The following is a 17,120-nucleotide window of genomic DNA, read 5'->3' on the forward strand; positions in this document are numbered from 1 at the left end:
AGTGCTCACATGAGCACTTTGGATAGGAAAAAGCAGAGATCAGTTCAGTATTGAAAATTATTGAAAAGTTGAAATTAGGGATGTCAAATCGGTCAATTTTTGATAATCGGTTACTCGGACGTTTTTCCGATCGAGTACCCGGGTACTCGGTAAAAATGAAAATACAAGACAGTGTGATAATTTTCTTGAGCCGGGTAAAGCTCTGTTAAATCCCAAAGCTGTTTTATCACGTTTATAAATGTATATAAACAACTGAGTCAAAGGGAAATGATTTTTGGTACCAAATTTATTTATGAAATAAACTCAAAAGACACAATTAATGCATAAAAAAAAATAAATAAAAATGGTTTACAGTTCTTGTTTAGGACCTATATCATCAACGCAAAAGGACAATCTGTTAGGCAGTTTTGTGATGTTAGACAAACGAAAGAGAAGGAAAAGACGTTCTTGGGATCGCTAATCTAATTATTTCATAATTTGGTTGTTTCCCATGAAACCTACTACGCAAACTGACTTTCAATTTTTTAAAAATCTTTAGTTATTTCTAAATATTTCTTCACTTTTGAAGTGGGTAGCTGTATTTCTATGCATGTCCGATTTCGCTACCGTATATTAATTAAATAATTTAAAAACGATTTGACTATAATAAACCATACTTAAACGATGTTTTCTGAAAACAATCATTGAAGCCATCCAAAAATTAGGGACCACAATAGGAGAGAACTGCTGTGTACCAGATGATTGGCCATTAATTACTGTATATACACAGCCACAGGCGATAACAGGTGTTTTACAGGTGTAGATGACGACAAGCTAATTACCGTATGAATATTTAAGTAATTTTTTGATAAGTTTTTGATAAAAATATGTACTTTAAAATAAGAAAAAAATATACTTCCGAGTAACCGAGTACCATTTTTAGTATTCGATACTCGGACGTTCGATCGAGTACCCGGTTAACCGGGTACTCGTTGACATCCCTAGTTGAAATATAAAAGTGGTTCGGGGGAGGGGAGGAATGATTTGAACAACGCAGCACAGTTAAGGATACAAAAAGGAGGCAGAGCCTAATTTTTCATTTTATATATAAATGTAAACACCATTATGACCCCCCTAGAAGAAATTGGTGTAATCATAATATAATATAACGTTTTGTAATTAGCCATATTGAATAACATTTAAGTTTATATTATAGGTCAGAATTAATAATCTGTAATGACATCATAAATGATCACCATATCAAAGGGACGCGTTTTTAGTAAAGGATTAAAGGAAATTTAAAAAAGACTATATTTGAAGAGGATCATTTTTTTCTCAGAAAAGTTTCTGTCTAGGTGTAAATTAGCAAAAAATACCATTTGGAATGTTATCTCATTTTATTTTATCCATTTTTTTTGGAAGAGGGAGGGGGCTGGGTGGGTAACAAGCTCAACCCGTCACATGGTTCTAACGCTGCATACCTCATACCACTCTTTGGGTGACGTCTTGGCCAAACTGGCTCAATTATAGAAGGGTAGAAAATATATACACCAGACAAGGATTTTCCACAAATGTCTGCTTTAATCTTGAATTCTAACCTTGTTTTGCTTTGACCTAAATGTTTGACTTATAAACTTAGCTCAAAGTTACTGCACAACCACTTCATGAAAAAAACTTTACTCACAAGGGGTGAAACACTCTTTGGTTGAAGTATGAACCAGATTGGACAAAGGGAAGAAAGAGCGTGCTCACAACAAGGAACGGCTTTGAATTTGATCTCTGTCGTTTATCTTGATCCATGGATACTCTTTTGGTGAAGTATAAGTCAGATGAAACCAAGGGGAGAGGAAAATAGGCTAAATGTATAGTATTTCACACAGAGAACATTTATGTCCTTGACCTAGAAACATGGTTCATGGTACATCCTTTATCCATAGCCACTCTGTGGGTGAAGTATAAGCCAGATAGGCCAATGGGAGAGAAAATACGATTTTGACAAGGATTTTACAGAGAGATTTTATTTGACCTTAACCTTTGATCCAAATAAATTGTTCAAGGTCATTGCATACCTCTTACCTTCGGGCACTTTATGGATAAAGTTTGAGCTGGATTGGGCCAGGGGAGGGAAAATATACTCTGAAGTATTGATAGAGTATATGGATAAAAGAGAGATGAGCAACTAATGAAAGTAAAAGAGTTGGTCGAAGAGTAGTTTGCAAGATATTCAAAAAGTGTTTTATTCGACAACAGATCTAATCTGAGATTTCAAGATCAGGTGTAGGATCTAGGAGTAATTATTTAGTTGCAAAATTTGAAGAAAGTCAACATAAAACAGAGTTATAAGCTAGAGCGGCTGCACTTCAAGATACAAAAAAAAAACCCAGATAGAGGAGGCCAAGCTACAACTGAAAATCAAAGAAGAAGAACTAGATATACAGACAGCATTACAGATCAGCGATACTCGAACTAAAATTATCGAACTTGAAAGAAGTGAACTCAGGGGGAAAAACTAAAGCAAGTTTTGAGTGATATGCATTCAGAATTGCATCACCGTACACCTATGGTTGAGTCTGTACAAAAGACAAATGTACACCAGCATCCCCAATAGCATGTGTCTGTGTCTACTATACAATCAACCTTAAATCCACACGCGCCTTTGTTTACATTAGTGTCAAGGAAGTCACTCAACAAAATTGGGATACGCTTCATTTCACTCAATCTACTTTACAACATAGTATTCCACATATACCTACTGCATAGCACGCACTATGTACCTGCGATATCAATATTCAGTGATAAATACAATGCCGGACGTGCGCGTAAGAAATAAGGTCTACTTATTGTAACATAAAAACTATATAAACCTTAATCAGAAATACAAAAGTTTGAAGGGAATGCAATGGACTATCAAAGAATTAGTATACAGTTTAATACAAAGGTGTGTTTTTACACCAGCTCATATGAGGAACGTCTAAACTTTCTCCTGCAATTTACCAGTGTTGAAGCTAAAAGAATAATGACTGGATATTCACACTTAAATGCTGAAGGAGGATACAAAGCTGCACTGGATGAATTCAAAGATCAATATGTGATCCAGACTTTGTTGCGCAAGTCTACGTGGAAAAAACATTGAATTGGTCAAAAAACAAGACACTGCTAGGGGACTTGATGACTATGCAATATTTCTTACTGAGTATCCGCATGCTTTTAATAATGTAGCTAGCTCTAGAACCCTAGAATACCCGGAGAACATGAAACTTATTATTAGAAAACTTCCGTTCTAACTACAAGAAAAGTTACGAAATGTTGTGTACGAGCCCAAAGACAGAAGAGAAGTTTTGAAGTTTGGACTTTGTGAAATTTTACTGTAAGGAAGCTAAAAGAGCCAATGACCCTGTCTATATGAGAGAAGTTATGAATAGCTCAACATCTTTGAAAGATGGACAGAATAATAACCCAACCACATTAACGAAACAGACAAGGAACTTTGTAACCAAAACTCAAGAGACGCATCCATGTACAATCTATCATGCATCTGAACAACCTAGATCAAGATCACCTGCATTTGTGAAACCGTCTATTTATTGTCAAGGCACTTCATATGCATTGGAAGAGTGCAAGAACATTATGAACAGAAGCTACCTCCAAAGGACAGATATGTAGTGTTGAAGTCGAAGGGACTATGTTGCTCGTGTTTGAGGTCTGGACGTCTTAAAGGAGCCTGTCAACACAAAACATACTGCATCCATTGTATGAAGTGCTATTCACCTATACTTCATGTGAATCCTCGACAAAGCAACGAAAATCCAGTGATTGTTAGTACAACTGATCAAGACAACAACAGCTATTTAGTTCCATCTGCGGCCGTATCTTCAACAGCGCATTTGGGGACTGGGGACTCCGTAAAGCAAGCGCTTCCAGTAATACTCCAGCGGCTGAAATCAAGAAACAGTGACAATTTGTTATTACTTATCCTTTTTCGATATTGTGGGAGTACAGCGACTGTTTGTACAGAAGAAATCGCAAGACCACTCCACCTAGAAGGCAAACAGACTGTGCTTAATTTAACAAGTATGGGACAGCAGAGGACAGAGAACTGTTGTATTCTATCTGGTCTTGAAGTGAGTGATTTGAATGGTGATAACACAATTGCATTGCCACCTATATACATGTACCCTCAACCAAATTTACCCATATCTGAGAGACATTGTTACATGTACATCAGAGGACCTACAAAGATGGCCCCATTTGCATGACCTACGTATTGATACCATAGACAGTGATGTTGGTTTATTTATTGGTGTCAACGTTCCCGAAGCACTGGAGGCATTGGATGTGATTTTATTGACAAACATCAATTCGCTGAAAAGACTCTGTTTGGATTGGTTATTAATGGACCTACTTGATACAAGACCAGAGAATCACTCAACTTAAAGCCGGACGCTAAACCAAAGTTCTGTAAAGCTCGTTATGTACCATATGCTCTCAAAATCAAGGTTGAGGCTGAACTGGGCAAACTAGTCAGTGATGGTATCATAACCAAAGTGGACTTAAGTGAATAGGCAACCCCCTTTGTCCTAGTTATCAATTCTGATAAAAGCGTACACATATGTGGCGATTTCAAGGTGACACTGAATCCTGTTCTTGAGGTTGAGCAGTATCCTCTACTCGGTATTGAAGACATTTTTGCAGCACTTGCTGGTGGAAAGCGGTTTACCAAGTTAGACATACGCATGCATATCTGCAGGATAAGAGTTAATGAAGGATCGCGCAACTTACTGACAATAAATACTGAGAATGGACTCTACTACTACAACCGTTTAATTTATGGTGTGGCTTCAACTACTGTGATCTGGCAGAGGACAATTGACACTGTCCTACAGGGTCTCTCAGTGTGAGTTCTTTATGGAACGTGTTTTTATTGTGGTCATGAAATAGACAGTGAGATCAACACAAAACACAATCTAAGATTAAAGCAGTTGTCAATGCGCCGAAACCCAAGAATGTTTCTGAGCTGAGGTCATATTTGGGCATTGTTAACTATTATGCGAGATTTTTGCCTAACCTTTCAAGTCTGTTGTTCTCATTACGCCAATAACTGTCCAAGAATCGGAAGTGCTCCTGGTAAAGCGATTGTTACAGGGCGTTTTCTGAAGTCAAACAGCTGATTACCTCTGATGAGATTTTGACTCATTACGACCCACAGCGAGAAGTGCGACTGGCATGTGATACTTCACCTTATGGTTTAGGGTGTGTCTTATCCCATGTCATGGACAATGGATCGGAGATATGCATCTTGCTCATTGTCGCCAGCAGAGCGGAACTATTCACTTAAAGATCGCGAGGCGCCGGGGATAGTGTGGGGTGTGAAACGTTTTCACACATATCTATATGGGAGACATTTCACTTTATTGACGGAACATCGCCCTATTGTGTCCATTTTCAATCTTAGGAAGGTGTACCAGGAACCACGGCAGCACGCATGCAGAGATATGTTCTTTTCTTATTAGGGTATGGTTATGATATTATGTACAAGAATACCAAGGCCCATGGAAATGCGGATAGTTTGTCTAGGCTACCATTATCTGACTGTGAACCTGATTATGATTACCAAGATATTGACTTGATGTATTTTTCATAGTTTGAAACATTACAAATCACGAGTGACGGAATTAGACCGGAAATTGGACGTGATCATGTAAATGTGAAAGTATATGATTATACTTTGAAAAGATGGAACATTTTAGTGAAAGTAGATGATAAGGAGTTGTATTCATACTTTACGAGTTAACTGTTTACAATGGATGTTTGTTGTGGGGAATGAGAGTTGTCATCCCTGCTAAGCTTATGGGTCACACACTTAAAGAACTTCATTTTGGTCATATTGGAGTAGTGAAGAATAAAGTAGTGTAGCATCAGAATTCAGTGTGGTATGGTGGCCTGGAATCGATCTTGATATGGAGAAGAGAACGAAAGCATGTCCAGAATGTCATGAATTCAAGCGTGCACCTCCAGCGGCTCAGTTCATCCTTGGGAGTGGCCCAACAAACCTTGGGAGCGTATCCATACAGACTTCGCTGGACCCTTCATGAACTTTATATTTCTGTTAGCTGTAGATGAACATTCCAAATAGCTCGGGGTCATAATGATGCGCGAGATGACATCCCAGAAGGCTATTGAAGTCCTGAGATTGATTGATTTGGTCGAATGTTGTTTTACGTCCCGTTCGAGAATTTTTCACTCCTATAGAGAGGTCACCATATACCGTCGAAGGGCTTCAAATTTATACCTTAACTGGGCACTCAGGGCCATTGAGCAGTGAGGGTTCTTAATCATGCCAACGCCTACCTTTACATGGGGCCTCAAGTTTTAAGGTCTCACCCGAAAGACCCGCAACTTTCACTTCAAAGTGCCAAGCGCTTATCGAAGTAACAGTTGCTACCTAATTTTTATCGACTTAGGTCAGTCGCGGCCGTGATTCGAACACACGACCTTCCTCTCACGGAGCGATAGCTCTAAAGACTGAGTTACCGTGACGGTTTGAAGTCTGGAGAAGTATATTTGCAAGGAATGGTGTTTCTCCTGTGTTTGTTAGTGATACTGGACCTCAGTTTACTTTGGACGAATTTGTAAACTTTGTTCCGACCAATGGAATAAAGCAGGTGACATCCGCTCCGCTCCATATAATCGTAGTTCAAATGGATTAGCAGAACGCTTTGTATATTAATCTTTCGGCATTGAAGTCAAACAAAAAGGATGGAGGTTCTGTGGAAACAAAGCTGCTGCTGGTGGTAAACTATCTAGTCAAAATGTTTCTCAGCGAAGTCCAGAGGTCAGTCAGTCTAGTCCGTATCAAGGTCTCCAACAGAAGCGTAGCTACTATAACTAGTCCTCTTCAGGGACAGACATTTACGCCTGAAACTGTTCGGACCGAGCCTAAAACACCGGCCCGACAAAACCCAAGAAAAAATGTTGAACCGCCCAAATGTTTCAGTGATTACATTATTTCAAATGAAGTGTACATTTTGTTTTGTTTGTTGGCACAGTTTTGGAGCACAATAATTCCCATGTCTTTGTTGACCAAGAGGTCACTTCACTTTGTATTTCTGTCTTAATCACAAAAGGTCCAGTCTTATATTCCACCATATTTCAAGTTGAAGTCCACACCTTGTATTTCTTATAAATATATATCGACTATTGCTTCCGAACTTTTTAAATACAAAAAAAAAAACTCTACAATGCCTAGATATCGAGCATCTGATACATAATCCTCCTACGTGTTCATGTTCTTCTTCACCCTACAACTATAGTCCTGCTGGACACGTCATTTAATACTGGTGATGTAAAGATAGTTAATAATGAGGAACTTAAATCCCTTATTTTAAAAGGGCCAAAATTAAGGGACCGTTCTTTCAACTAGCGTCATAATTTTATAAATTTTATGAATTCTGTGGAAGATTACGCCAGGCGATGGGCCAAACACAAAAAAAAAAGATCTTGATACTTTATCAGAATGGATTAAGAGCATCAGTTGGATGTTGAAATCTCGCATTAAGCGACTGAGGTGCTGTATGAAAACTATTTATCCTTCTGTCTTTAATAATTCAGAAGTTAAAAATGAATTGGATAAAAAAAAGAATTAGATAGATTACACGATCAGTGTGAGTGTCGCCGAGCCTCCCTCATCCAACGATAATCCCACAACTAAAACTTGGGCAGGAAATCGTTTTTTCAAGCTTTTTCTCATGCAGTTTCATTTACTTCTTGGTGGACTTTGTCAAGGTAGCAGGTCTACCCTCTTTTACCATGCATGCTGTATTGTTTATGAAAAGTACGCATGCGTGAATAGCTTGGATATTGGAACCCGTAGCAATGTATCTATGACCGATTAGCTAGGGGTGACCACACTGTGGCTCGAACCTACAACTCTCGGATTTAAAATCCAACGCTCTACCGACTGAGCTAAAGGGTTAACCCACTAGCTAGTGCTAGTAGGAGCGTGGCCTCACTATATACAACGCATAGCCACTTTCAACTCTGTTACATATCTATTTATGGTCCATAAATAATTATTAATTTCAATGAAATAATCAAAATTATTTAATAATGAAACTTGTAATTTTGTGTAAGTTTATACATTTATGAATTGTAAAAAAAAAAAAAAAAAAAAAAAAAAAAAAAATTCCAAATCCTATCGGAAAATTTAAGCAAGTCTGTTTTTTGATGAGATGCACCGTACTGTCTCTTTAATTTACAATGTTTGTTTAATAATATCATTTGATAGGTAACTGTAAAGGAAAGCAATGGTAATGCACACATTATATACCGTATAAACTGAAATTTTAGCGAGGATTCAATTTTGGCATTATTTGCGAGGGTGTTGAGATCGCTAGAATTGAATATCGCTAACAATTATAGCTATTTATATGGCATATCTGAGCTTAAAAAAAAAAAAAAATAAAAACACGAGATTGAGTGTAGATAGACATGATATATGTTATTTACGTTCAAATTAAAATTTTCACTGATTTTGTACTTGAATAACCTCATGTTTCCATAGTCAAATTGACTTTTTAACTGTGTCTGTTATCTGATTGCGGAGTCGGTAAATTTATAAATCGGTTATTGTTTTGAATTTCTAATATCTTTGAAACGTGATTAGTTTAAATTTTGTAATTTACAGGAAAGTCCTATCTTTATATAAAGTAATAAAACAAATAGAAAGATCTTTTTAATTTTAGTTAGTCTGAACTTATAAAAAAATACGCCATATATGACTTTAATTGCGTATCATTTATAATAGCTTCTAGTGTTCGCATTACAAGATATGAGTGGGTATCGCTCCATATTTTGAATGTTAATCCTAAAAGTTTGCATAAAAATATAAATTTTTTTGGTTTACAAAAGCATGGAGCAAAGTCCCACTATACCTTAAAAGTACACTTTTATGACAAAACATTCGCATCTTTCTGAGAAATACTTGAAGTCCATTAAGTCAAGGGTCATACCACAAACTTGATTTAGGGTGAATTCACCATGCATCGGACACCCTTGCACTTCAACAAGTTCTAGCGATATCGCTACCGACCGAATATTATCAAAATGGAACTTAACATGTAGTATGTGGTTAAAATATCATTTTTTGACACAATCGTGCCCTATTTATTTAGAAAATATCATTAAAAACTGATTTTTTCGAAATAAGTCAGAATTCACCATGGATCGGACAATATTCACCATGCATCGGATATACGATATTCAAACCAGAAAAATATCATACCTTGATCTCGGTGCTTTAAAATAAGTGATATCGAAACATTTTTATCTTTTATTTAAAAATTAACCTTCTAATTAAATTTGAATGACTATTTCGATTTACAAATATGAAGAGATTTTAGTTGCATCACATCGCTTTAGAAAGGCTTTATACAATGCTAGTGCTATGGCAACTCGCGCCTTTGTCTCGTGGGTTATAATCATCTAGTTTAAAGAAATAAACTGAGTCCACTTCTAGTCGTCATATATCGATAATTTGTATTTTCACTGAAAATTTAGAGTTTCTATTTTATATTTCCGTAAAAAAAACAGCTGTCATTTGGGTTTTACATGAAAATGGAAGTGATTACCCATGCATCGGAAAGTGTCCGATGCATGGTTAATTTGTGTCCGATGTACGGTGAAATAAACATACAAGTTAAAAACAACTCTAAAATATATTATACAAACATTGAAGTAAAACTTTTGAAAAATTCCTGTAATATTATCAATCATTGGCAAATTTTACCAAGGTCCGGCCCGTTCCGTTGACGTCTATTTAAAAGAACGACAACTCTAAAAATTGCAAAATTCGGGTTACTCCCCTTTGATGATGCAAAATATGACGTAATTTCAAGGCCATTCTTGTGGTATTTTTATCACAACATGAAAATAAAAATCGACATCATTAAAAAGTTTAATTCTTCATCTTTAAGACAGAAACAAGTAAAAACACGGGGAGACTCAGGTTCAATGAAAGTTTATTGCTCAAAGTTGTACGAAGCAAGGTATGTGTCCGATGCATGGTTAACTCACCCTAAATGCCACTGTTCATCAGGAGCTGTGCAGCGTAGTGGTTAGCGTGTTAGTCTCAAGGCAATATGATACTCTGGATTGTTATTGTTAGGGGGTTCGAATCCCACGAATACCATTTTATTTCTTTAATAAAAAGAATAATTTTTTCCGAGATCTTTTCTCAGAAAAGTTTTGTTGATATACTTCGATCAGAAAAGTTCACTTGGGCATTTAACACTAATTGTAAGAATGGATTTTTGATAATAAATTGATGATCATATATACCTTATACATACCTTATATAGATCCAGTATAGATGCAAATACCCAACCATAACGCTACAACCGTCGGCAACCTCACTGATTCTCAGCCTTCTTTCACTCATGACCGAAGATTTCCGGAAAGGGAAATAACTGTTTTTAAAAAGTTTTCGAAAGTGCAAGTGTCCAGATTTTCACAAAATTAACAATCAATATTTAGTTCACTTCAATTTTTGGTATGGTCTTATTAAATTTTTAAGGTACATAAAGAATATTTAAAAAATCCACCGTTGTTTGCAATTTTTGTACACAATGATTTTGAATAAAAAAAACCCATTTTTTTTTAAATATTATATTTCATGTAGTTGGCTACTTGGTATTTATTTGTATATATCCCAGAGTCGATGAAAAGGGATTTTTTAAAAATTACCATTAATTTGTTTATATAAATACAAATACAAATATTTATTGGCGCAAACACAATTACAATAATTGGCAAAGGCACAACACATTATAAGAATCATCAATTGTTCATCCATAAAAATACAATATTTTAGTATAGAATGTGAGGCTATACATAATTATAAATCATACCATCATTTCTATAATAATTATGTAATGCAATCATTTCTAGATACAAGACATTTTTAATAAGTGAGTGTGTTATTTTCAGTATTTCTGGACAATGGCTATTAAAGCAAAGCTTAACTTTTTGAGTATTAGACATATTTGATATTTTTCCTTGAAAAAAAATCATCAAGTTCCTTTCAAAAGTTAACCTATGATTATTGTATTTATGGCAGCTGAATAGAAAATGAAATTCATCTTCAATCTCCTCTGTGTTGCAAATACATGTATTACAAAATCTTTTATCTGTGGGTATAGCCAAATGTCTCCCTTTTTTCCATGGCAGGTTATGTGCACTAAGTCTCAACCTGCTAATAATTGATCTCTGTTTTCTTTTTTAATATATCAGTGTATCCACAGCGTTTGAAATTATTAAAAACAACTTCATAAAATTTTAGTTTTGATGAATTATGAATCTTTGCATATTCCTCTTGTAAGCATTGATATGATATTCTTTGTTTTATGTTTCTCAGAAGTGATTTTATTAAATTTTCTTTTTTGGTAATGAATGAAAATCCTAATTTATTGAAAATTGAAAAAATATTTTTAGTCCATGAGTTTGTTTTGACTGTTGCTTTATATATAAAAAAAAAATTGGTGATAGTCAATTTCTAGTCTATTTTGATGCATACAGAGAATGACACCTAAAAAGCACGTCTTTTATTGGGGGAGGTGTACCATCTCACAAAAATTCTTTGACAAGCAAACGGGATAAAAAGTCACCAGACGTTATTTTTGAGGATCCCAACCGTACAATGTTTGTATTCTAGTATATATTGGCAAAATTATTGGGAACACCCCGTTCCAGGCCGGATTTTTCAGGCCTTAGAAGCATACACATACTGTTATCAATTTTATTTCAAAATAACTGATTTACTGCTATAACAGGTCGAACAAACTTTGGTAATTAATGAGACAATGATTGCGTAGCATATGTATCCTGATCAATCGGTGACAGTGATATTTTCACTTTACTTTTTATAACGTCACGTAAAACCCTTACGTAGGCGTGTAATACTTCTGCGGCGGACGGTCTTTTCCTTGGATTCGGGTTCTTGCACAATTTATGGATTTCTTTTAGAGAACGTTTAACCTTAAGTGCAGAATGATCATCTCCCAAAAAGGACAAACAGACATCTGGAATTTTCCAAATTTCAATTTTTTCGTCATACAATGGCATCTTAGAAGCGTCGAAACTCCCTTTGTAAGGCCATAGCTCCTCTGGGGCGGGAAAGTAGCCGGTCACTTGCCCCCAGTCCGTACATTTAATCAGCCGTCTGCTTGAATCGTTAAACTTTATCGCCTCCATGGAATCTACGTCACTGAGCACCAACCGGAAGTCTTCTGTTAGGAGATATTGTCCTGTCAATTTATTCAGAGAACGCGCATCACACTGAACATATATTCTCCTGTCGATGCCAGAGTGCAGCACTCTTAAGATGTCCACGTAGCTTATACATAATTTCATTCTGGTTGACAATGTATTATACTGGGGATACTCTTTAAGTCGCGTTTCCAGATATCGCGCATCCAGTAACGGATGGATTTCTGTGACGATGGTGTCGTTACACTGTCCCACTAACTGAAGTAAGACAGAACGCTGGGGGGAATTTTTCATGAGATTTATTCCTCTGAAGTAACCGGGTCTAGCAATGATTCCTGCAATATCATGACTCCTTAAGATTTTGACGACCACGGGAAATGAATTCCAATTAGACTGCCAAACCTAAGAAAAAGTAAAGAGGGATGTCGTCGAATGTTCATGTTAAAATATTTTTTCCTGTTGCCAACTGAGAATTTATGGTTTAACCTATAAAAAAAAACTCAACATGCATGTCAGAAGGGTTGAGCATAAAACTGCAATGATAGTGATATACTGGTAGTTCTGCTTTTGTATTCTTTTGAAGCAGAATATTTTTAAAACTTCTGCTACATTTTGTACATGAAAGAAAAAAATTCTTGCTGTGGCCTTCAATTCGACATTATTATAAAAATATTGCATGTGGATGAGGGTAACATTGAAAACCCATATAAACCGAGGCGCAGCCGAGTTTGACAATGGTTTTCGAGAGTGAACATTTTTAATGTTATCATCAACTACAGTGAACCATGCATGCATAGATTCTGTGCAGTCAACATTTTTTTTTGGAATATCACCCGTTGTCAAGCAATGTTAACTGCTACGCCGAGGGCGTGGTTTCATCATTCAGAGGGTAACAGTGTTTTTAAACAAATATTTCTCTACGAATTAGATTCAACTAATTAACCTGAAAGTATTACATTAAATATATCGACAATACATGTTATCAATTAACGATATTTTCATTATATTTTCATTCATACTTTCCATCCTTGGATTCTACTATTTATGTAGCTGTATACCATTATCACCTGTGTATGGGTTTTCTGTCTCTCAGATGATACGACACGCAGAGCATGTTCTGCCTACGAATTCTAAATCGAGGCAGACTACTGACAATAAGTTGATGTTAACAAAGTATCGAATAAACGTTTCGCAAATTCTATGGTCGATACAATGATCTCGCTTGCAAATAAAATCATATTTACATTTTCAAGTATTTCTCCCTAAGATTCTTTATTACTTAGACTTACTTAAACTGTTTATTTTCTCATGAACTAGAATGGATGAGCATTAATATTTTGTAGTTGACTTCAAAATTATAGTGTAATCTGTTTTGTTTCGAAAATGATAGTTAAATGACATAAATTTATGAAAAGTCATCAGATAAATAATACATATAAGATATTAATTAAAATTTTTGAAACATGTACAACGTTTCACGCCTGCATATTATCGTGAAGCGTTGTAGCTCATGCCCTCATAATTTTTCAAAAATTAAATTCATTTTTTAATTAGGAATACACCCTGTACATGTATTCCTGTATTTATTCTTCAGGACAGGATAAATGACACAATTAGGAATAAGAGGTGAAAAGCTATAGAATAAAGAAAAAAAGCATCTTAGGAAGGAAAGGGACTAGCTATATCATATGTATGATTGTATCAGATTAGCATGATGATAAGTGAATTAAATGAAATATTTTCCTCACTTCTTTAAGTGTTTTAATCGTGAATTTTAATTTAAATCCTGTCTCGCCCTCGAGGATTCTCCCTTTTATAAAGTTTCTGATAATTTCTCAATAACTAATTGGCGATAGATTGTAAACTTGATTACGGATTAGAATAAGAATTTAGATATTACACGTGATAAGTTTAGGACCATACTAAGAGGATTTCACATTCATTTTGTGACTCAGTTGACTACGGGTTGTGACACACGAGTCTTTTATTTGTAATGATTTTCCTTTTGCAGGGACATTCAAAACATGCTACATTTGAGGGTGAAATTGATATATTCGCTCTGTATGTCATTTATGGCCAAGAGTTTTTGCCCGACTCATGTATTCGCTTTCGATTGGGTGATTAAAACTGAAGAGATACTGGTTTACGTACAAGATCTTTTCAATGTTTTTTTTCCAGGCACGTAGAACGCGGGGATGGGGGTGGGTGGCCCTCCACTTTTTTCTGAGCATAATATTTTCCTAAAGTAAAGTTTCAATTAGACGCTGGTTGCCCCCCCCCTCCCCCCCCCCCCCCCACACACACATATTTTGTTGGTGTATATTCGAGCACTGGCAAAATCCAGAATTTGAACAGTTAATTATGTTTTTTTTCAGATTAATTTGGGAAGTTCCCCCTCCCCTTTAGGTTTTTTTTTCCAGATTTATTTTGGGGGGAAGTCTCCCCCACTTTTTGGAGAGTTTAGGTTTTTTTTTTGAGACCCCCCCCCCCCCATTTTAAACCGTTGATACAGGCCAGGCCCAAGGATCATGAAACATGTTAAGCTTAAGTCAAATTTTTTATGTTGTATTAAAATTTTGTAGAAGTCATGCAGATTAAATTTAAAAGATTTTTCAATAATTCTCCACAAAAATGTTGTTATCTGCAAATTTAGAGATTAATTCAATAATTAATAAACATATTACAGCCGATTGAAAATTTGACTTAAGTCTTAGTCTGTTCTGTGATCCTGGGGCCTGTTTTCTACCATAAACCCACAAATTAAGTTTTACCTAAAGCAATAGAAAAACTTCAAATCTACCTTAATTTAAAACGTTTATTTCTTAAATTCAAAATTACCCAGATTCTTTACCTCTTTGACATATCCCTGGTGTCCTATTTCAGAAGAGGTGTTCAGTTGCTCGATCTCCTCACATGTTAGCAACGGGTGACAATTCCTCATCCCGTACAGCCCGAAATATCCAGGCTTACATTTGGGTTTGCATTTTTCGCGCTCGTCAACTGCACTCCATATACAGGTAAAATCCACGTGCTCCTCGTCCAGAGAACGAATTGTCTTCTTATTCGACAACTGTAGTGCCATTATAGATTGAAGATTTCTTGATATATAACAAATAGAAATATACAGAAGGATACAGCAGAAGAACAGGTACCGAATACAGGGTAGACTAATTTTATAAATCATTGGAAGGACTCCACCACCAGTCTTTTCCACCGAAATAAAAAGTTGTCCAAACCTATAAAAGGAAGCAGATAATGAATATTCATCATCTTTTCTCTCACAAAGTGAGAAGTAGAGTCGTCATAACGGAACTGACACAATTAAAGAATACATATATCATTAAAATATCTTCAGATCCGCATCTGCAGTTTGGTTTGGGTAGCTCTGAGTAGCCGGAGAGCGATAGAGCAATAGATCTCAACCTTGTAACTACAGTTATACATTACAGACAAACAAACAGACAGACAATCCCTCTACAATGTCGTTGCAGAGGTATAAAATCTTAAGATTGAAACGAACTATTAAAAAGTTATAAACGAACTGCTAGCTTCCCTTTGCGTGGCGCCATAAAGGAGATGTGTGACCTTCCCTCTCACAGATGTTTTATTATGGTCTTTGTATGATGTCATTTAAATTGATTTCCCTTGTATAACCCAAACTCTGAAAGATGTTGCGACTCTCTAACGGGATTCTTGGAAATTTGTATTTTTATTTCATTTCTCCCACTGAAAAATTATATGAAAGAGACTGGGAAACTCTTAAATTTTTTCAAGTAAGATTTTTTTATGTTAATATTTTGAATATCTTTTTTTCAATTCTTTTTTTTTATGTTTAATTTGATTGTTGTTTTTCTTTTTGATTTTCGTTTTTGATTTTTGTGGGTTAGTAGATTTAACAGTCAGCGATTTATTTCTACCCATTGGGAAAGGGTCCGGTACCGGTTCAATTGGGAAAAATAGCTTCGAAGTAGAAAAATGGAGAATTTTCTATCATTTAAACAAATGAAACGTATTTTGCGTTTATTCCAACCTCATTACCTAATACTCCGTGTTTCAAAGAATAAACAACAAGTATTTATTGTTTTTCATATCAATAGCCCTTGTTTTCGCATTTTCATGCTTTCAATTTGACACTACACTGTTCACCACAGGTCCCGCCATATTACGACTAATCTCTACTATCGATTTAAGCGGAAGTGAAATTATTAGTCAACTTGTACAATGTTTCATTTAAAAAGAAATACGATGTCATCGTAGTCTGTTGCTTGGCAGTTGAATTGGGAAATTTTAGTCTCAAAATTAGGAAAAATTAACGTATTTTGGCATTGGGAGTGGTACCGTTTATCGGTACCAGTTATATAAGGAAAAAAAAAAGTTGAAAGTACAATACACGATTGTGACGGTACATATTGTCGTTTTGTACATATTGTCGTCGGCGACAATATGTACCTACCCTCACTGCACATATTGTCGTCCATCGGTACATATTGTCGCCGGCGACAATATGTACCGATACGAGCCTTATTTTATTCCTGCATAATGGACGACAAAATGTACAGTCAAGCACCAGCACATATTGTCGTCGGTGACAATATGTACAGTCAAGGTCGGCACATATTGTCGTCGATATATTGTTTTGACGAATATTTACTTGAAAAAAAGAAAGAGAGGTTGACAAACAAAAACAAGCACAAAGGTAGACGGACAGCATTTCTCGCAATACTGTAGGGAGAAAACTTTTTGGTCAGAAAATTGTGTCCAGGATTGATGTACATCACTATGATATGTTAAGATACTGTGATTCTTAAGATAACTGATAAATCGGCCTTTTCTTTTTTCTTGTTATATATACTTGGAGATTGAATATATGTATTATTTTT

General features: G+C 35.7%; 1 protein-coding gene across 1 annotated transcript; it reads right to left on the reverse strand.

Moving 5' to 3' along the window:
* Positions 1 to 11,820: 11,820 nt before the first annotated feature.
* LOC133198144 (protein O-mannose kinase-like) lies at positions 11,821 to 15,322 on the reverse strand. Its single transcript, XM_061334289.1, has 2 exons — positions 15,092 to 15,322; positions 11,821 to 12,642 (listed from the first exon to the last, which is right to left on the reverse strand). The coding sequence occupies exons 1-2, from the start codon at positions 15,320 to 15,322 to the stop codon at positions 11,824 to 11,826; spliced, it is 1,050 nt and encodes a 349-aa protein (XP_061190273.1). The 3' UTR covers positions 11,821 to 11,823.
* Between the last annotated feature and the right edge of the window lie 1,798 nt (positions 15,323 to 17,120).

Source organism: Saccostrea echinata, unplaced genomic scaffold (assembly GCF_033153115.1).
Source record: "Saccostrea echinata isolate AGI-Se365-2 ecotype Australia unplaced genomic scaffold, CSIRO_AGI_Sech_v1 ptg000001l, whole genome shotgun sequence".
Classification (NCBI taxonomy): domain Eukaryota; kingdom Metazoa; phylum Mollusca; class Bivalvia; order Ostreida; family Ostreidae; genus Saccostrea; species Saccostrea echinata.

What these genes read in the sequence shown, in the direction of transcription:
- LOC133198144 (XM_061334289.1), bottom strand. Translation starts at nt 15,322, where the DNA reads ATGGCACTACAGTTGTCGAATAAGAAGACAATTCGTTCTCTGGACGAG. An exon ending in ACCAGGGATATGTCAAAGAG is followed by an intron (nt 12,643 to 15,091) that starts GTAAAGAATCTG and finishes ACTTTTTCTTAG; the next exon opens with GTTTGGCAGTCTAATTGGAA.